Source organism: Lineus longissimus, chromosome 10 (genome assembly GCF_910592395.1).
Source record: "Lineus longissimus chromosome 10, tnLinLong1.2, whole genome shotgun sequence".
Classification (NCBI taxonomy): domain Eukaryota; kingdom Metazoa; phylum Nemertea; class Pilidiophora; order Heteronemertea; family Lineidae; genus Lineus; species Lineus longissimus.
This window is the reverse complement of record NC_088317.1, coordinates 2,505,073-2,526,105: the sequence shown is the minus strand read 5'-3', so window position 1 is coordinate 2,526,105 and position 21,033 is coordinate 2,505,073. Positions and strand designations below refer to the sequence as shown.

Below are 21,033 nucleotides of genomic sequence, written 5' to 3'. Positions count from 1 at the left end.
GGACCTGAATATCCTGAATAGTGGAAATAATCGTCATATGGACACATTGTCGGTATACAAAAAGATATTGTAAGTATACAAAAAGATATTCTGAAGAATTTGAAAATTAATCTTTGAATTCTCATCGGGGCATCTTAGCAGAAAATGTGTCTCTTCTCAGTTGGTGTGTTCCACGGGCCGGGGGCTGGACCCGTTTCTCATTTCTCTGTGGGGAAAGATTTTGCTCGCTGATGTGCAAGTATGGCACGGAGCAGGCATTATACTAGCCCGGCGTAGGGCGTTATGGGCCCACAACAGGCGGGGAGGGAGGAACCGTCCATGGAGAGGATACAGCAATTCAGTTTAGAAGAGATAAATTGGCATACGATATGAATAAAAACACCTCTTTTGAAGCCTGCATTGGTTTTCATCTAGTGCATTTTCCCGTTGCGATGCAGTTGATTTCAAGCCTAAGTGAAGCTTCACCATCACACGGCCGGCCTCAATAGTTCATATTTCCATCATAGGTATTAAAGCCCACGTGTAACAGACGGGCCTCGGTACAATTCACTTGACAATGACATGAGTATATTACTTTATTGCTTCAAGCCAAACAGATATTGTCTGTTTTCAATGATAAATATGATGGGCGGTTCAATTTATGTGATGAATTGACTTTCAACTTGGAAAATTGAAACTGTTGTCTGGCAACCGAAGGTGTGAAGCTTTCTACATATTATAGGTGATGGTCGTGCCAAGGACAGCACTGATTCACATCGTCAGCGTAGGCCTACCTTTCATCAGCTCTTGGGAACACTTTCTGCGACACTGGCAGCTTCTGTTGATTGATTATGAAGTAAAACTGGTTCGGATTCGTTGCGTGTTGCATGGTTTCATCTAGGGCGGTATCTTACCTTTCCGTATCAATCAAATCATTATAGCAGTAATGCAGCCATCGCCCAGTCGCGACAGCTTTTGACCAGTTTCAGAGGCAGGCATGGTCATGGTTATCCTCACATACCAGGGTCTGTCGTACGATCGGCCCCTCTCACACTTACCGAGTGAAAGGCCTAAAGCTGAGGATAGGTCATTGTAGGTATCATTGGAATGAGTGTGAGTGTGCGGTTCCATTTGTCACCTTCTCAGCAAAGTCATGTCTGTATTGGCAATCGGAAGGCCTCTATATCATGCCGGTCATGCTTCGGTGAGAGGCATCGCCATACTTATATTGGTGTTGAGGGATGCAGGCTCTTAAATGGACAACATCGGCGAGGAGTTCAGGTGGTTCATTTTAGTATGAAAAACCACTCTTTTTCCCTTTAAGATTATGTTTGAGGAAAGTGATGATTTGTCATTATCTTTCAGACAAACGATAACACGAAAAACATAAGTATCATCTGTAAACCATTTTATTAAAAAACACTGTTCAGTTTCTTTCAATGTACAGACCATTGCCATGCACAAGTCAACATAACACGAGAAATAAAGGGTGTGTATAACCATCGGAACGGAACGGGGCAGCATCGGAAGGAAAACCGAGTGTGTTTCGGTTGCCGTTCTGGTGTTTATATCCACCCCACGAGAAATGCCCTCGCTAAATATTGCAACAAAATAGTTCAGGAATTAACAACATTGTAATTAGCTACGGTGACCTTTCAAGGTCACGTAGTCGTGCAACATTTTGGAACTGAAGCAATTGAAAACAAAGTTTTCCGTATTGTATTCACAACATTTTTTGTAATATGCATTGGTCGGAGCAAAAACGGATTTACTTTGACACTTTTAATTGCATTTCCTATCAAAATCAATTGCATCAGTTCCAGAGGTTGTGAATTCAGCTTAGCAACATAAATAGTTTTGTCAAATAATGAGCAATATACACAATATTCCTAGACTACTAGAGAAGTTAAAAATATACATCATTTCCATATTTTCATTTAAATTTGAATCTAGGTTAATTCGAGCTTAATTCGAATCGTCAAAGCAGCACTCCAATTTGAATACGACGAATGGCCAATGTACACTTAATGTATAATCAAATATTACACGGATGCCTCCATCTTGTGTCATAATGGCACCTGACAGTTGCGTCATGAAAACGTTACAAGTGCCAACTAAACAAAAAAAAACCCGAGGAACTATCCAACAAAAATTTGTTGATCGTTTGTTGTAGAGGACAGATCCAAAAGAGATAGGGAATCAGAACAGCAGTGAACACACCAGAGATACTTTCCGGACCTAATTGCTTCAATTTTCAAACCAAGGCTTTTTTGCCAATTTTACCCTCGTATAATGTATATGAACATCGAGTACAGCGCGGGTAGTCAAAGGTACAACCAAGCACCATACATTTCAACTACAATCTCATACTGCATTTTCCCAGTGACACTAGTCTATCGTTATCGGTGAAGTAGCCGTAAAGGCATTCTCATGACTTTGGACTTGGTAGAAAAGGACACGATTTCTCACAATTTCATATTTCTAGTACATGTACGTATTAGTAAACTAAATGTTGATCGGATGCATACTGTGTTATAAGCACTGAATGTATGACTAATTGATTGTTCCCAAACAATGCTTCAGACAACAATGTGTTGAGGGCGCACCCTCCTTGGACCATCACCGTGCCCTTTATCGCCACTAAAGGAAAGCTTGACTAAACTTGCGCATAAACCGCGATAATCGCAATAAGGACAAATCGTCCCTGTTCATAACCATAATGTCCCCTATTGATTTTGGCCAAACACAAAAGCCAATTAACTGTGGAGAGAACAAGCCAACAATCATTGTGTGTTGTCCAAGGAACCTCAAGTGAAAGGACCAGTTTGTAGAAGAATGGAATTATACACAAATGTATGTTTGGGGATTTCCGACAATTAACGATTGTTCTTTTGGAAAGTGCAATCATGACATTGTTAGATCAATAATGGTTAGGCATTAGCATTCTTTTTACTTTGCTGCTTTTGTAGGAGATGGTTTCAACCTTTGTCAGTAACATGAGTGAAGTGTCATCGTATTCCGGAACATATTGGATGTCATTGCAGAGATTTTCGACTACCTTGAAAAAAATCATGGTTTCTTTGGCATAAATATTGCACATGAATGATACATAGTAAGACTTAGTATCTTCATGTGTAATTTTAAGTAAGTTTTCGTTAGGAATGTAACATTTATGCATTTCCTTGCAAGAACACGCTGGCCTGTCGGAGCTTACCAAGCTTAGAGCGCTCACGAGTGGTCCAAAGCCCCTTAATGAGCTAATCTCATTTTAAGGAAATTAACGACTGACTTGAATGGAGTAGAAGGAAAATACCATTGTCCTTAGCAGAATACCTTAACCTTTTTTGAATTTCTGCGCACAATTGCCTGTTGTTCGCAAATAATGGTAAATTTTTGTTGGTAGGGGGGCAAGTGGTTGTTCGTTATGTTTTGTTGGGATTAAGGATGTTGATAACGAGTTATTTGTGGAAAGAAAAGAGTTTGGGACAGGCACATACATGTTGAGATTGCGTTGAGTCAAATGTATGTACTGTTTGCATTGGTGTGTACATGTACGTCTTGCATCAGCCTTGGTATGAGCGAAGTCAGCTTGTTTCGCCCAACAAGGGAGAGGTAAAGAACGTACTTTTGACTGTAACATTAACGTATGGAAATTACCACCATACCAAATTAAAAATTCGACAACTTGTTTAATGTTTTCGAACACACTTTTTAGAAAGTGGTGAACATGTATACGGCTATTGTTGGGCAATATCCCAAAGGCTTTCCCAGTGCCTAAACAATAAGATACATTAATTTAAACAGCAATGGCTTTCTCCCTTGAAATTCCAATAGATTTTCAATCACTTTAATAGCGTCTACCTCAATAGACTAATTGGGCACAAAATAACACCATTCGGTTTTGAAAATATTTCTTTTGCGAACAAAGCAGTTTGAATTGAAATAAACTTTCCTTCTTTTTCCAAAGAATAAAAGGTTGCAAAACGACCCCCAGTATTGTGAATGGTTCGATTTTTCCATTAGCATAAGTGTAGGCAATTCCGACACAAAAGCAACATTTTGTAAATAAATTGCAGGAAGGGTTTCATAACTTCAAGTGACATTGAAGAAAAAAAAACAAGTTCAATAAAACTGCTGTAGAATTTTAGCTATTTTTTGTCCCCTGGCCCAGAAAAGTAATAGCACATGAACTTTATAGTCCCTGTTTAGCAGGGCCTATGATTGAAGGGGAATGGCCCCTAATACAAAATCCGGTTGAAATTCTGGAAAAAAACTGAAGTGGAAATATCAAGGGAAAGTTTAATTCGATCAAACATTTACCAAACGGAGCTAGTGAAATGTTATTTTGACTTTTTGCGTCCAAGTACAGTTCGAATGTCCTTGATCAAAACATGGTATAAAAAAAACGAATTAGAGTTCCATTCTGAACCTGCAATCGTGATGTTGGTAATATAATCAAGAAAAAGAAAGAAAATCTTGTAAAAGAAAAAGATTGTTAAGACGATTTCCGAGCCTTCTCTGTCAAGGTGATTATTATACCGCTATACGGCCGACCATTTATTACACCCATACCACTTTCACCACTTAATAAGCACTAATTAATTGATCAATTAGTCTATTGTCCATCAGTGTTACTCGTGGTGTGATCAGTGCTGTAGAGGAACCCGTGTACATGATTTATTACCACCGCTGTCAAGAATAAACTCATGCATGTCAGCATGACACTGTGGCCAGATTATTGATAAATATCAATACTGCAGGACACGATGTTGCGCTGTTCACTTCAGAACACTTAAGACTTGTAGAAATACTACATATGCCAAGTTTCATCACACTGGCATGTCTAGCTGCTGCTCCACCATCGTTGTGTGATGTAGAATTGTCAGCGGGACACATGTGCATGAACAAACTGCACCTATATCAGACCTGTTACATATTTGCCAGCCATATCTTCGTTCCTTAAAAAACTTTCATGCAAAAAATGAGAAAACTAGAGAAATTGGCGAAAGAAGTTGAAAACTGCAGCAATGTTTGCTTTAGTCAATAAAAATCCGTTCAAATTGAACTTCAAATCAAAGATAGTCACACTAAATTAGGTCAGAGTCTTCCGGAACTTATGCGTGATAAGATAGAGGTGTACTCGCACATCCATCAGAAACCATTCAAATTTACGCATGATTATCAAAAGTATGACACCAGTCCTTTCGAATCTAATATTTAAGTCTGAAACCCTCTTAAATCGATTGAAGTACGTCGCCCTCCGAGGAGATTTTTCAAGTATGACACCTTAAAAACTCGGGGTTTAGAGAACTCTTCAGTAATCGATGGCGTTTTAAATGCATGACACCTTTAAAACCAATTACTTAAGTATACGTTTCTAATTGTAGACTTAAGCATGACACTGAGGACACCTTTTAACTTGATTAAGCATGATGATTTTAGTATGACCAGATATGATACTTGAATCGAAATTGCAGTTGGTATCCGATGGATGTACCAGTATTTGTATAGATCAAACACAGAAATGTGTGACGATTGACCGTGTTTTCCTGATAACGAGTACTGAAGCCGAGACACAAGTTACCCAACAATTTAAAAAAAATCACCTTAGCAAGATTGGCTCGAAGTATTTAACTCAGAACAAAGTGAAATTATGATACAAACACCAGGCTATATTGCCTTGACTCAAAAACTGTTCTAAATTACCAAGTTTCCAATACATTGCTGCCTAACTCAACTACTCGTCTTGAGTATTATGCCTATTTCGTTTAACACATTTGATATACACAGTTAACCGTATGAATAAAGTTTCTATGAGAGAATATACCAAAATTCACAAAGTCCCAAACATAGTCACTAAGTTACCCAAAACTCGCCATGTCTAATGTTTATTGATTTCTATTGAAGTGATAGGTATTATGTGTCAACATGCACCGATTGAACACAGCATTTGTCATCCGATAGTTTCAGACAAGGACGAACTTACGATGGCTTAAGGTATGATAACTTTGAGAAGATTTGACTCAATTTATCATAAAAATGCAGTTAATGAGAGAGAAATAGCGGCAAAACACTAGGCAAGTCCTGCAAAAACGAATTTTTATAGAGTAAAGTTAAATAGAACCTCAATGGTCAACTTAACGACTACAAGAAACCTACGACTGCTTCGGAGTTCCATCGTACTTGACATACAATCCATGTACACGTTACATACGTTGGCACACTGTGTACTTATCTTCTCGAAATAGTAGAAAAAATATATTGCAAAAGAGATGAAAAAACTTATCTCAGCTTGCGGTTGTTTAAGGGAAACAATTACAAGACACCTTTTCAACCACATTCCATTAACCATTTGCCCAGCCGCTGATGGCGTACGTTTTTACCGTTAAGTGCAACTGTACATAAATGTATGCATGCATGTACATGGCAATTGGATATCAATGAGGATACATACCTTAAACGTGGTCAGGCCACACCAGAGAAGATACAAATTACAAAGTTACCAAGTGAGTTGAGAACTTAAGCAAATCGCTTTCGTCAGTGTCATGATAGAATATACACGTTTCGGGAGCTGAGTGTTCTTGGCCAATGGTTAGCCTGGTCGGTAGACGAATCTTCTAAACTCTTGCCAGCTCCGAATCTCAGGTGATCCTTCTCAATGGGTTAAGTCGGTGACTGAATCTGGCAAAGTGTCCAAATTGAACTCCGGGTCGAGATTTTTTAAATGTTGCGCTGAGAGTGTCCTGCGTTCTATACTTTATGGTGTCACTGATAAAATCAGACGGTCAACGACTATTCTAAGCTGTTACTGAAATTGTTCACAATCAGATACCCCTGGAAGTTTCCTTGGATCCTCGTCCTATTTCAACTGAAGCATTGTTAGAATTCGTGCAATGGACACAGCAAGGTGCCCATGGTCAAGTCCGTTACAATATGAATCGAAGGCATTTTACGGCCTAAAGTTTGTTTCTTTGGTTAGGAAATGCAATTTTCACTTGCATACCATTAGCACTTTGAGATATCACCACGAGATTCTGGCTTCGGTATGTGAAGTTTGCCAAACAGACCTTGGAAAACACCTACCAAATTGGAGAATGTTCCCTTGTTGCGGCACATCCTGAACAACCTCACAACCGAATCCCGTATCTACTAGTATTTACAAATGTCCTTCATAAATATGTACATTCTAAGATAGTCTATGTGTCTACATCACTGGTCCCGCTAAAGGATGTCGATAATGGTCCTCGGGTTTGACTAACACGTATGTTAGCGGCCGGTGTAAGTCTTGGGAGGAGTGGGAAGGCGGCATCCCGTAGGCGCCCGGTGGACAGCAAGGCACAATATACTGTCCCATAGACGAATGGCTATGGGCGGAGGGTGGAAGTCCACTGAGAGCACTTAAAGCTGGTGAGGAAACATAAGGATTATACATACTTGACAGTTCTGAGGCGCGGAGTGAGGATGCTGCGGCTTCTCCTAGTTTGTTCGTGGCGTCTGAGAGATGCGAGTAAAGAGAGTGTCCTGACACTGGTGGCAAGAACGCACGTGCTTTCTCCGCTTGAGATAACGAATCTAAAGAAGACGTCAATGCTGACGAAACGTAAGGAGAAAGTCCCATATTACCGTAGGCACCCATCCCCATCCCAGGGAGGCCCGGAATCACAGGAATAGGAAAAGCGTACTTATCCTTCTTGAGTAGTGACTTTGGTTTCCTCCTGGGCCTATACTTGTAATCAGGGTGCTCCTTCATGTGAAGCGCCCGCAGTCTCTTCGCTTCGTCAATGAATGGACGTTTTTCATCCTCTGAAAGGAGCTTCCAATCCGCTCCCAGCCGTTTGCTGATTTCTGAGTTGTGCATTTTTGGGTTTTCCTGGGCCATCTTCCTGCGCTGTCCCCGTGACCAGACCATGAAGGCGTTCATTGGCCTCTTGACGTGCTCCAAGTTGCTACTTGGAGACTTGCTGCTCCCCGTGCTCCCCGTTGGACTCGAAAGCGGAATCGGACTCGTTGCTGGACTGTGACTCGACATGATCCTAAAAATGTTCTAAACTTGTGGAAATAATTCCTCAGTAAGTCGTCAATGGATTGAAAATGGTTAATGGGTGAAAAAACGAATGAAATGTCAGTTTCAGCTGAAAACAGCCACGTTGTTTATAGTTTATAATAGTCCACAATAAGCGTTGAATCAACTTGTCTTGTCGAGCTCTGTCGCATCACTGTCATGCTTTCTAATCCTGCAGTGTTTATACGATTATCGCGAAGCCACTTGAGCGCCACCCAATCCGATTCGTCAATAGAACTGGCCACCGCCTATTGTCCGTAAGCGCAGTTCCCATTGGCTGGCGACTCACACTAGGGTGTGATCTCACAATAGCTATGATTGGTAAATGAGCACTGTGGCTGTGTTCGCCTGTCATCTCACAGCAGCGATTTTGATAACAAAAGAGAACAAATTCTATCAATAATGACGCGTTTGATAGAAATATGGACAATCCGCGTTGTGTGCAAAGTCAACCCGCTTTATAACGCGCTTTTCGTGCTGGTAACCCAACGTTTATTGTATTCACGCCGCTTGCGCGCGAACTATTTCAACATTGCGGCAGATTTCCTGATATTTCATAAATTCTGCGCCATAATATATGCAATTCTATAGACAATGTCATTATTTAAAAACCGTAGATAAGACTACGTCGGAGATATGAGAGTGCATGCGGACTGGGCGGACTGAGAAGGGGTGCGACATCGCCAATTTGATCATATTTGATATTATGACGGGTAAATATGCGAACAATGGTAAGAATTGGTATGAAAACATAGGAGGGGTCGAGGGTAAACAGGCAAAAGGTGGCGGCAGATGCTACTTGTGTTTTAATGACAATAGAAGTAAGTGTTGATTACGTGAGGGGCGGTATCAACAGCCTTGGGCAAGAGAATTCAGTTGAGTATCATGACAAAACGATATACAGGGTAAAAAGATAATGGCAATATGTTTCATCCCGCATGCCATCGAAGGTTTTTGTCATCATCAACAGCAGCAGCAACAGCAGTAGTGGTATCATCAGCGTTGGATCCCCCTTTTGCTGTTTTTATTTGCTGTTTTTAAGGGAGGGTGGCGCTTCCCCAGCCAGAGAGGGCTGAAGGTACGATCAAGGAAACGAGTTGGTCTGGGGTAAAGTTAGTAGTTCGTTGCTTCGCCGAATCTTGGGGAGAGACTCCCTGAAACCGTTTCTCTGCGACGAGGGGGGCCGGAGGCCTCTCCGACTAGGGGGTGGGATGGCGGTCGGATCATACCACCTTCATTTAATCCACCACTGACTGGACCAGTAGATTCGGGGGTATTTTCTACACTACATTGAATAAAATATGCCTTCATGCAGAATATGGTGAAGAAAATAATGAAGAAAGTATCAAATATCATAAAAAACACCCAAAAACATGTTGCTCAGACAGAAGTAGGCCTCGTCGAGATTCGAACTCGAGATCTCCTGTTTACTAGACAGGCGCTTTAACCAACTAAGCCACGAGGCCGGTTCTGTAGGTGAGCCGTCATGAATCGATGACAATATATTGAGCAATTGATCTTTCTCGCCTGGGCCTGTGTCGGCGATTGGAGAGGTAAAGAAAACGAATAAGTGTCACGGAGTTGTTCACGTTAGCGTTAATCTATTTCAGGTTAGCGGTCGGTCCAGCGATGTTGCTGCATAACCTTGCAGCGCTGTGCATCAATCAGAGGTTCCGGAGGCAGACCGCGATGACAGCGAGAAGTTACGATTTACTTAAACTCACTGATGAACCGCTTAAGCAAAAGGTGCAATAAAATGTGTATAGGAAAACGTGTTTATAGGGGCTATTAAGTCTATGCATTGGATACAACCCTTACAGTTTACACTTATTATGTAATAACAGTCATTCTTATCGATTAGTTGAAATAATCACAAATAATACTTGATATATTACAATATGCGTTTGACAAAGATCCGCATGTGTCATAAAGTTTATTTTTCACAGGTACCTTATGAAAAATAAGTTTTTCTAACAGTTATACACAATGATACGAGCGGGCGTGGGAATTTGTCAATGTCTAGACGTCCCGAGTAGAATACACAGTTTAGGACATGTCATAATCGCCATCCCCCCGAAACCCCTCAAATTTAAACCATACAATTGCAGTGTACAGGGCCATGCAAAGAGGCTAATTTAGTTTCCTGCTCCCTTGCGTAGGTATACCCGGCCTCGTGGCTTAGTTGGTTAAAGCGCCTGTCTAGTAAACAGGAGATCTCGAGTTCGAATCTCGACGAGGCCTACTTTTTTTCAAATTTCTGAAGCCCAGCCAAGATAACTATTTCTTTTTCTTGACAGAGAGCAAGGGCATTACCGTAAGCCCAATCCCAAGTTGTCTCTCTGAGTAAACTTTGATTTAAAGTACCAGACCTCGTACGACGCACTTAACTGGCGGGCAGTTTGTCGGCCTTTGACTAACCTGTACGTCATGTATCTCGACACCTCATTCAACAAGCTTGTTTGTTGTCGCTTGATAATACTTAAAGTTATAAATCTAATCAAAATTATTTCAACGCTTTTCTTTGTTATTGAAATATCTAGAGTTTTCCATGTTGACTTTTGCACTCGTCCTCCACTCACGACAACAATGGCGTATTTCCTGCCAATTTTTTTATCTTCGTATCTTCAAGTAGCCTTCTGTTCGATATTCCACTCCCATTGTGTCCTGATGCCAGCGAGGGAGGCCAGCATTATGCTTGTTCGTGACTTCAACATTGATATTCGTTGAGGGATATTAAAGATTGTGCCAGTGCCAAGCAGGACCCATGACCTTAGGTATAAGCTGTAGAGGTCCCCGAGTATCAAGGTCATTCAAAGTGACCTTGACCTAAATGTCATGATGGAGACACAGGTTTGCTCCTCCGACTCTAACCATTCTCGCATGCGCCGTCCTCGTCCTCGCCCCAGCCGGATTATGGTATTTATTCAATTTTGCCCATACCGGTATCCAAACCAGAAGTGCGTCTATTGTTTCTTCCCTCCAAACCATTTACCACACAAACAAAGGTAATTTGTTACAAGTATGTTCCTAACTAATTGCTAGAACAATTAGTCATTGTATCACAATAATAGCATTAACAATAGCATAATAGCATATGTATGAATAATGGCTATGTTAGGCGGGAAAATAGAGCAAAGTCTTTCCTCTTCGTTGTAAGCTAATGGGTTCAGAAAGGGATATGAGACAAAGCTACATTGTTAAACAATTAACACATACATTTTTGCATTTGTATTCTTCTTGTTTGCTCCATGCCAATGTATACAAACATAATGAGGATCGGATTATCAAGATTGACAGATGATGCCGTATTTGTGGGAATCATCATGAATATGAGAGCAGGAACCTACATGACATTTTGTAGATATTTGAAAGTTAAACGCTACATTGATCGCTATTGCACTGGTTAAGGTTAACATGCATTCTTTCAACAAAATGTCTTATATCAAGAAGCCGTGACATTGATATTGACCCTTCTGTGCAGATCTATTTAACTGGTGCTGCCTGTCCCAGAACGTTGCTGGGGCGTATTCTAAAAGCGAGTGTTTCCCCAGTGGACATTTTATTTACAGGGGTGGGGAGGAGAGAGCGGGAGAGCCCGCGCCCATGTCAGACGGAGTCGTGGACTCTCTTCGATCTCTCCTCCGCTCCCCTACTCACAATAATGGGGGCACTGAGTTGGCCCTGACCAGGCTCTTACTGAAGAGTTTTTTAATTTCATTATATATCTTTTATGTATATGGCCCTGACCAAGCCTTTGCTCAAGTGATTTTAATTTACTATACTATGTACTGATAAGTTTAAACTACTATGTACTGTCTTTGAATGTACTTGTATATTTTTTTCCCCAATTATGGGGGTGCAATAAATGTTATTATAAACTACATTGCAGTGTCTTAGATTGATTACTTCGGGTCGCTGCGTTCTTTGGGCGGCTCAGCCACCGCACGGTCGATTACTTAGCACTTCATTTCAGCACGGATTTGTATTTGAGAATAAACAAAAAAATCACTTCATTAATCCATGATGTGTTTACTAGTCATTGGCAGACATGGCTATTTTATCCAACATTTTTTGTCATTGCAAGATAAGTATATGTTGGCTCAGTGACAATTTTGACAGTTTTGTATACAAAGAGACTGGAATTCACATTATGTTCCAATTGTCTAACATCCATCATTTTGCACGCGCATGCTGTCGCCAATTGACACCTGCTGTCCATCCTTTGGTAATCACTAACAATACCTGCACAACCAAATTGTAACAACATATTGAGCAAATCACTAAACTATTTAGAAGTACACAGCAGATTGCAAAATATGTTACACTGGTTGAATTGTGTTTCGGTTAAAATTGGATGGGGTAGAATAAAGCATTGAATGGGGATGTTTCCAAAGAGGAAGGGTAATAATATAATTAAAACAATCAATTTGGTGACACATTGGATTCAATGATTTTTGAAAAGGCGCATTATACTTTATAGTTCGGCTAACCTGTATGTTTTCAGTGGTAATTGACTGAAGTAACAATGGTTACATACATGTACACACACTAATACATGTAATTCATTGCACTGCCTTCACCGTGACTGTGACGTCCCTATGAGCATGCGGCGACTCTTTTCACATTTTCCATTTTCACATGTGTAAAGGTGCAGTTAGAATCACTGTCCTACGATAGATGATTCTATGTAAGCGCGCTTTTGATCAATGAGGCATTGAATGTCTTCAATACGTCAAGTTGAACACTTTTCCAGAGGGGCATTTGTAGCTGATATAATGGCATTTCCCACTCACATGTAGTGTTACCTCCGGCGTATGCATACATGTAGCTTCGTACAGAAATCCGGATGCTGAAAATGATACCGCAAATTACTTCCGAAAACACCCGAGCCATTTCCGGAAACACCCGAATGGGCAAACTGATATCACGAGCTCAGACGACAAAACTACTCTCAGGTCTCACCAGATTAATAGCTCTCCGATAATAACCAACAATAGCCGTCCCACTCGAATATTATATGCTGATTATTGAACTGTGTTCTAAGGTGGCTTTAACAAAAGGATAAGTCAACATGCCCGCGCGGAATAATAGCCTTCCCAGTTGGAGTTTATACTATTTTGAGTGAAAACAATGGCAATAATACAATAGCTTTGCAGACAAATGGTCAGGTATTGTCACAGGGATAATAGGGTATTCAAGGGGAGAAAAATATACAACACTCGCCGGATGCAAACTAATTAAGCTGCCGTGTTGAGTAACAATAGTGGGACAATGACCGGGGAAACGAGAGACGGGGGTGCATATGGTGGAGTTGATACGGGAAGAAGGTGTACTGTTGAAGCTAGATAGGCATCTCAGTAAAGGGAAAATGACTTCACGTGTGTAACTCTTGTTGTTAAAGCCAGTAAGAATCGCAAAAACAAAAGGGGCAAGGCTGACCTCCAGATTACGTAACATCTTCCTATACACGCGCCACGAATATCGTCAAATCTGTCACCAAATTGGACAATTCGATTGACGATTACATCCTCAATTATGAAAGTGTTTTGTCCACTTTCATTCGTCCAAAATGGATATAGTGTAACATGTTTCAAGAAGATGTCGACTTTTTTCAATAGCCCCTCTTCCACTCTACAACAAAATCTGTCCCTGTCCAACCGTGCTGCATAAGCTGACTATAAATCACGGTCTATTCTATTTTTCAACAATGTTTGAGAACTCGCGGAAGAAGCTGCTCATCAGAATCTCTTGAAATCGTCATTCGGAGACCGTGAAGCGTAGAGGTGGCCGAGGCGACTCACAAGGGACTGTCCGCGGCTTTGTGTCGGAAGATCCGTCCACGTGAAAAGGGTTTTGTCATCCTTTATCACCGCCAAGGGAAGTGAACAATCAAATATGTCACCTGCGTGGCTTAGCATAAATAACTTTGGGAAAATATGGCATCAGTTGACAAAAGGAATCTGTGTTGGTATTATTTTGTTCAAAGCGGTGGGAAGGAGGTATTATTTGCGGCAGAATGATTGCCGAATAATCCATGAAAAGGATAAGATGCGCGGGTACTTTGCCACTGTTATCAGTAGCATAAAGGAAGCAGCGATTATCCTTTGAGATGTTCGCATCTTCAAGTATTTGTTGCCGCAATTTATCATTCTTGAGAATCTCTCAATCGGGTCTTGAGAATTTCTCTACATGCGTCGTCTGGTATGAGAAAAACAACAATGGCGGCCGACTTGACACATTGGAAGATTCGGAACCTTTTGTGAAGAAATCTTTAACAGGTTGACCTCAGTTTCATCTCATTCTTCTTCATATTCAAAGATGCTCTTCATTATCATTTCACAATTCCGCCTCGGCTCCCACAACGAAAGCATTTTCCGCATCAAGAGATAGTACTCTGTCGTCGAAAATAAACACCTGGTGAATTTCTTACTTGTGTTTTGTTGTGCGACGCACAGACGACTCAAATCTGTCCGTAACTCATAAGATTTTAATCCGTTATTTACAGGGTTACGTTGCCTCCTTTTGAGATTCAGAGGGTGCCGATTATACGTCGACAATCTCTTCGGAAATGAAGCTTTCTTTTTCGACAAACGCGTGGGATCTTTTCCCAGCCGTCCTCTGACAACTGTTCACATTTTCAATCTTGCGGACGACTCTCGATTGAATCACTCCCAAGCGTTGAAATTTGGACTGGGTTCAACCAAGGTTGGAACACTCATTCGTGTTGTTGCTGTTACATATTTTCATTCACAGTCCGTGTGACAGTTGGGAATGTAATGTACTTGGAGCTCAGTTCAAGTCCCATTTGCGTTTGAGAGACAAATAAATTGTACAATCTGAGAAACAAAGCTAGAAATTCAAGAGTTCTGAATTATGAATACATATACTAACACTTTTAAAGCAACGTCGTTTTATAAGCTGTCTCAAAGTGTGTGCAAGAGTATATTTCATTGTTCTCAATGGTTTATAACAATTCAGATATAAATGGATACCCTCAACAAGTTCTCCGGCGACATATTCCTAAGGCCCATTGTGTGACAAAGGTTCATAAAATGAAATTTAACTTGAGGCAAGTAAAAACAAATTTTACATTCTCTCGCAGCGCTCACTAGAATGAAGGATACCCCCTTAACCATGATTTAGATTTGTACAATCAGAACCCATAATCAAAGAACGGAAGTGATTTCACTACGGGCGGGGCCGATAAATTAGTTTTCATTTTTACTTGTCCTTATGTGACAATATCAAATAGCAGTGAATACGAACAAAACTTTTTACGAAAGTTACTTTTGAATTATTCATGCATTTTTATTTAGAAAGTAAAAGCCTCACAAAGATTTCTGCATAGAAACAAAATGCACTTGGTTAACTTGCAATTTTTATTTCTGTGACAGTCGCCATACATGTATTTGCTGGTGATACCCAACAGTCATGTTCACGGCCCCTGATTGGGTATCTGTAGCGACTCTGGCCCAAGTCAACCAATGAGAACACTTCTCTCATGTATTTGCTGGTGACAACGAACAGTCATGTTCAAGGCCTCTGATTGGGTATCTGTAGCGACTCTGGCCCAAATCAACCAATGAGAACACTTCTCTCATGTATTTGCTGGTGACAACGAACAGTCATGTTCACGGCCTCTGATTGGGTATCTGTAGCGACTCCGGCCCAAATCAACCAATGAGAACACTTCTCTCATTTCTCATTGCATTTGATACATTTTCCTCACCATCACCCTATATCTTTTCTTCGTAGAGTTCGAAAGAGACAACGGTGTCAGAAAACTAACTCAATAAAATAAAAATGATATCCTCCTTCCAATAACGAATAATTTCTTCAATCAACAAACGGACATTGCAAAATTATCCCAAATGAAATAGTCTCCTACATCCGATTTCTAAAGTCGCGAAAGATATATTGAATTCTTGTTATAATTCCACTCATGTGGACAGAGATATAATTGAATGACGGACAAAATGCAATCTCACCCTATCACAATTCCCATTGTGCGCCATTTTGCTCCAGAATTATCCGATCCTAAGTCAAATATACCTAGCCCTTCAACTGATTCCGACCCGGGGTTATCGCGAAAAATAAACAATAAACGATGCGCATTGCTTGCGTTGTTCATTTGTTATATTTATTTTGGCTAAATGTATTTCCTTTCAAACAAGCGAAAAACTCCCGCACTGCATTATTGCGTTTGTCAGACCCGTAGATTTGGCGCGCACTTGAAGAACTCCGAAATGAAATTGTTCTTTTGTGGGCCGACAAAAGACCAACGTACCCTTCGTCCATCGAGCCATAAGAGACCTCCTTCAAATTCGCCTTATCATTTGAGTTAGCCTGTATAGCCTAGGCAAATCTGATAATGTTAAACGTTAATTTATCTAAGTGGTTTTTGATAGTCGTAAAAAATCCCATCGTCCTTTGTAAATATTTATCCGGGTACTTCAATGCATCATCCGGGTCCTTACGTATATCATTTCGACAGTCATCTTTGGTTGAGCTGTCTCTTCAAACTTGCCGTGCGCCTGGCAGATGCCAGAGTTGACTAAAATGAACTTACTATATCCAAGTGTACAAAACATTTCACCACGATTTTCAATTTTCGTGTTTTTTTCTTCATTCGATAAATGCAGCACTAACAGTGCTTTTTTTCTAGTTTGCAAGTGATTAAGTTGAGGATGAACTTTACAAAGATGTAAGATCATAACTATAAGATAGAATATTCTGTTCATCAGCTAAAAGAACAGTGAAAGGTGTCAACCGGAAAGATAAAAATTTTTGGAAAGTTTGTGATTTATGCCTAGATTTATGTCACTCCATTACTTGACGGTATACTACTTAGATAGCGAGATTGAAAAATAAAGGTCGTAACTATATCAACCCACTAACGCATTTTGTACGTATCCTGTCTCAAAACAAATATCCAAACCTAATTTAATTATTCAAATTTCCTCAAGAGAAACAACGGTTTTTGTACCAAATGACAGGAAGTTCTGTCGCAAATAAAACGCCAGGAGTCATGAAAACTCTTAAGAGGGATGTATGAATAATTAACAAGAATTTGACTTGGTGTAAGTTTGCTACCCCAGAAATACTACACCGCAATTAAAACTCAAGTGTTGCTTCAGTTACAAAAGTTGTGAGCTTTTCAAAAGTTGCTGGTCTTGCTTTTGTTCGGATATGCACTTCAATACGACTCCGATTCGAATTGTTTGAAGACAGTTCGCCACTGAAATTACTGACTTCTGCTGTAAAGGGAGATTATACAGGCAGGAGCTAAGTATCGTTCAGATTAGGCTACACGAAGTCGCCGATAGGGGTCAATCCTATACACTGTATCTCATGCTCACAGTACATCGAAACTTTTCACGATTGTTGAGAAATGTAAGTATGTGTTATAATTCCATTCGTCTGTTGTGGTTTGAGAAATGGATCAGATATCTAACTTTTTGAAATCAATCCCAAACATGTCTCTTTATATCTTGGTAGTTTCTTGGCATAGTTTTAGGGAGTGTTAGTGTCAATATATCCTTCACAAGATTGTCGGCTACGGTGACAGAATGTTCACAAAGGAATACTACGAGTCGCCGTGTAAACCTTGAAAACAACGCGTTAATTTTTCACGAGATTTTCAGAATTCACTGTTGGTAATTGCCGACCATGTTTCACTTATCAATGCTAGGTTTCTCCTAGATGTCACTCATAACTTATAATCATATTCTGGCCTTCTTTGCCTCATTATTCCCCGTCAAATGATTTTGAAATTTCAGTTCATAAGGTTCAGCAAATTCAAAAGGCTCCCTCCACAATTCGACCACTTCATAAAAGTTGGAATCGTGTCGAATTCACATTGCCGACAAGCCGCCGTTTTAGAACTTTTCTCAATACCTTTTCACTTGAATGCATCAAACTTTCACTAATTGTGGACCTACAGAAATAATTACCCCAATACCTCAGAAATACCTTCCATTAAACAGAATGGCCGACACAAAAAGTAAAAACTGGGTAGTTCATAAGCCCTTTTACCGTTTTAAAATATACATGGTCGGTGAAAGTACTGTACATGCACTTTAAACTCAAAACTTGAGTGTGTCGCTTTCACTATTCTTTGTCGGGACGACGTATTCAAATGACTTTAATCCCAACATGCCAAATGCTACAATCGTAGCGATACCAGTCATGGCGACCATTGTCACCGCTTGTTTGAATACATGAAAGGAATGAAATTTAAAAATTTATATCTTCAGACAGTTATGGACATTTGAAAGTGCTCAGAGAGGATGAGTGTTGGTAGGAATAACAATAGTAAATGTCACTGTTTCCTAATTGGTACATAATTACCTGGTATGTGTAGTTAGGGGGATGTAGCTCACCAGATATCCGGGCCGTTTTTACAAGTGTACACTGAGAACAAGGTGAGGCCCGCAATTTCCCTGAAGTTCCGATGTCGACCAATTTTGTTGGGGAAATCAGATGCTCATGTTAAGCATATTGATTTAATCTTTGCTTTTTGAGCCTCACCACCTTTTAAAATCTCTCGGACGGTAAACCGGATTATTCATTCCCATGGCAGACTTGGGCTTCTATCCTTCCTATTGGCCTGGTCACTTTATATGTTCAGTATGTTTCAAAACATGAACGCGGGTTGAGGATTGCTCCGAAGTAATCTTTGCTACCGAGCTCGTTCATTTGTTTGCTTTGAGATGTATTGTCAAGTGTCGATCTGCTCTTGCTGCCCTTGGTTCTGGGTGTAACAGCATTTGATATCTCGCCAGGTCTGGTTGTGACAGCATGTGCTGTACTATCAGGTCTGGTTGTGACAGCATCTCCTGTCTATCAGGTCTGGTTGTGACAGCATGTGCAATCTCATCAGGTCTGGTTGTGGCAGCATCTGTAATCTCATCAGGTCTGGTTGTGGCAGCATTTCCTGTCTATCAGGTCTGGTTGTGACAGCATGTGCAATCTCATCAGGTCTGGTTGTGGCAGCATCTGTAATCTCATCAGGTCTGGTTGTGGCAGCATCTCCTGTCTATCAGGTCTGGTTGTGACAGCATGTGCAATCTCATCAGGTCTGGTTGTGGCAGCATCTCCTGTCTATCAGGTCTGGTTGTGGCAGCATCTCCTGTCTATCAGGTCTGGTTGTGGCAGCATCTCCTGTCTATCAGGTCTGGTTGTGACAGCATATGCTGTACTATCAGGTCTGGTTGTTGCAGCTTGTTATGGTATGGTTGTTGCAGTATCTGCTGTCTCTTCAGGTCTGGTGTTCTGATTTCATGCAATCCCTTTATGAAAATGATCAGGTATTCTCCATGTGAAAATGAGACACGTTTTTCCTAAGGGTGGAGACAAGGTCCACCCTGTAGAAACACGGTGCACTACGTTGGGAGAGTACACATCGAGATCAGTCAGAGTACGCATAGTGAAGGGGCATGGCATATCCAGCAACTTATAACAAAACTTATAAAAACCGCGATACATTTGACACACAATGACCTGTTTATAGCAAGAATTCTCAAAAGGATATTGTTGTTCATTTTCCCACCAAGAATAAACATCAAAAGTTTCAGAAGTAAAAATCGATGATGAAAAGCAGCATACATGAATAATGAGTTCAACTTCAACAATGTTCGCTGATGTCTCCTTTCAAAATATATACCCTGCTATACTCAAAGCCACTCAGAGTCTTTTTTCGATAGGTAAAGCGGCATTGAGCTGGTGCAACCCCAAGGGCAAAATATGCACATCATTTGCTTAAAACCAGTTGTTAGAACACACTTTACCTCAATCTACCTCCGCCCTTCTTCGTCATGGAACCTATGATGGGTCAAGAATAAGAATTCCGTCATGACGAAGACTTTTGTTGCACACCCTGGCACGGATCATATCTGCATGTCCGTGATCATGATGTTTTCTCACTTGATCGGGTTAGTGCAGCAGTACACGTGTACACCACTCTCAGGAAAGCGAAATGGTGAAGATCACGCCAAACTGACAACCACGAGGCACTCACCACGCAGAGGGGCCACTTCCGCGGTGGACGAGGCGCTCTCAGCGTCAGCCACATAGTAATGTTGGCCATTTCGAGCTTTTGGCGGTTGTCAGATAGTGGTTCCGTTGTATTGAATTGTTTCATGATAATTCCAACAAATGAATAAATGATACCTAAGTTAGAAATGGTTTTCAAGTGTCTTCTATGATGCAGAGTTCTGAGTTGTTTATTGAGTTTCTCTGCTTTTGCGCTACTTCGAGCCACTTCTGCGGTGATGGTGTTGAGTCGGGCATTGTTTTAGTGAATCGTATTGTCTCACTTTCACTTTCCATTGTCTCACCCGTCACGGCAACATATCGATCTACTTCATGCGCTTTTCATCGCAGACAATACGAGACTGGGGATGGTAAACACTATTCAGGGAATGGTCTCCATAATCATATAAACACAAACCGATGAGAGGCAGAGTGTTTGAATAACTTACTAAGAACAAACGCTTTATGAACAAGAACAAGATAAACATTTGTTCAAATTAAATTCTATGTCTCTCAAGATGGTTTTAGTTAATATGGCATTTTCAACTTTGTCAACTGCAATGAACAGTGTCCATTTGAAAGGGCAGGAAAAAATTTAGAAAAAAAGAAGAACAACTTTTATGTTTTATATATTTGCATTGTATGTACTACATATATACGTCTTCTTCAATGGCATGCACTTGTCAAATGTCGCCATTTTCCCCCCGTGGAATAGGTCACGCGCGGTATAAAGTCTTCTGTTACGTAGTTACGGCTTGCTCTTTCGAAAGATACAAACCGATCATGTGGTAGAAGACACTTACAAGGACCCACCACTTACATTTATTTGTCGTTTTGTTTTTCCATTCCTGTCACGGCCGAGTGTTTCATTAGCCAAAGACATTTAGCTGTGTCGGGGATAACACCACAATATAAGTCACACGAAAGGAGGCCATTCACTTTGTGACTCCGTATTCTTA

At 40.6% G+C, this 21,033-nt stretch overlaps 1 protein-coding gene and 2 non-coding genes across 3 annotated transcripts; 1 reads left to right on the top strand and 2 right to left on the bottom strand.

Annotated features, from left to right (window-relative positions):
* Window positions 1-1,372: 1,372 nt before the first annotated feature.
* LOC135494218 (transcription factor Sox-14-like) lies at window positions 1,373-8,186 on the bottom strand. Its single transcript, XM_064782040.1, has one exon. It carries the CDS (start codon window positions 8,006-8,008, stop codon window positions 7,184-7,186), a length of 825 nt encoding a protein of 274 aa, XP_064638110.1. The 5' UTR covers window positions 8,009-8,186; the 3' UTR covers window positions 1,373-7,183.
* Window positions 8,187-9,433: 1,247 nt separating this feature from the next.
* Window positions 9,434-9,507, bottom strand: Trnat-agu (transfer RNA threonine (anticodon AGU)). The gene has a single exon. It is a non-coding gene; the product is annotated as a tRNA-Thr (tRNA).
* A 701-nt stretch (window positions 9,508-10,208) lies between these two features.
* On the top strand, window positions 10,209-10,282 carry Trnat-agu (transfer RNA threonine (anticodon AGU)). The gene has a single exon. It is a non-coding gene; the product is annotated as a tRNA-Thr (tRNA).
* The last annotated feature ends 10,751 nt before the right edge of the window (window positions 10,283-21,033 follow it).

Bases quoted from the DNA above. Each gene is read 5' to 3' on its own strand.
- LOC135494218 (XM_064782040.1), bottom strand. From the start codon at position 8,008: ATGTCGAGTCACAGTCCAGCAACGAGTCCGATTCCGCTTTCGAGTCCA.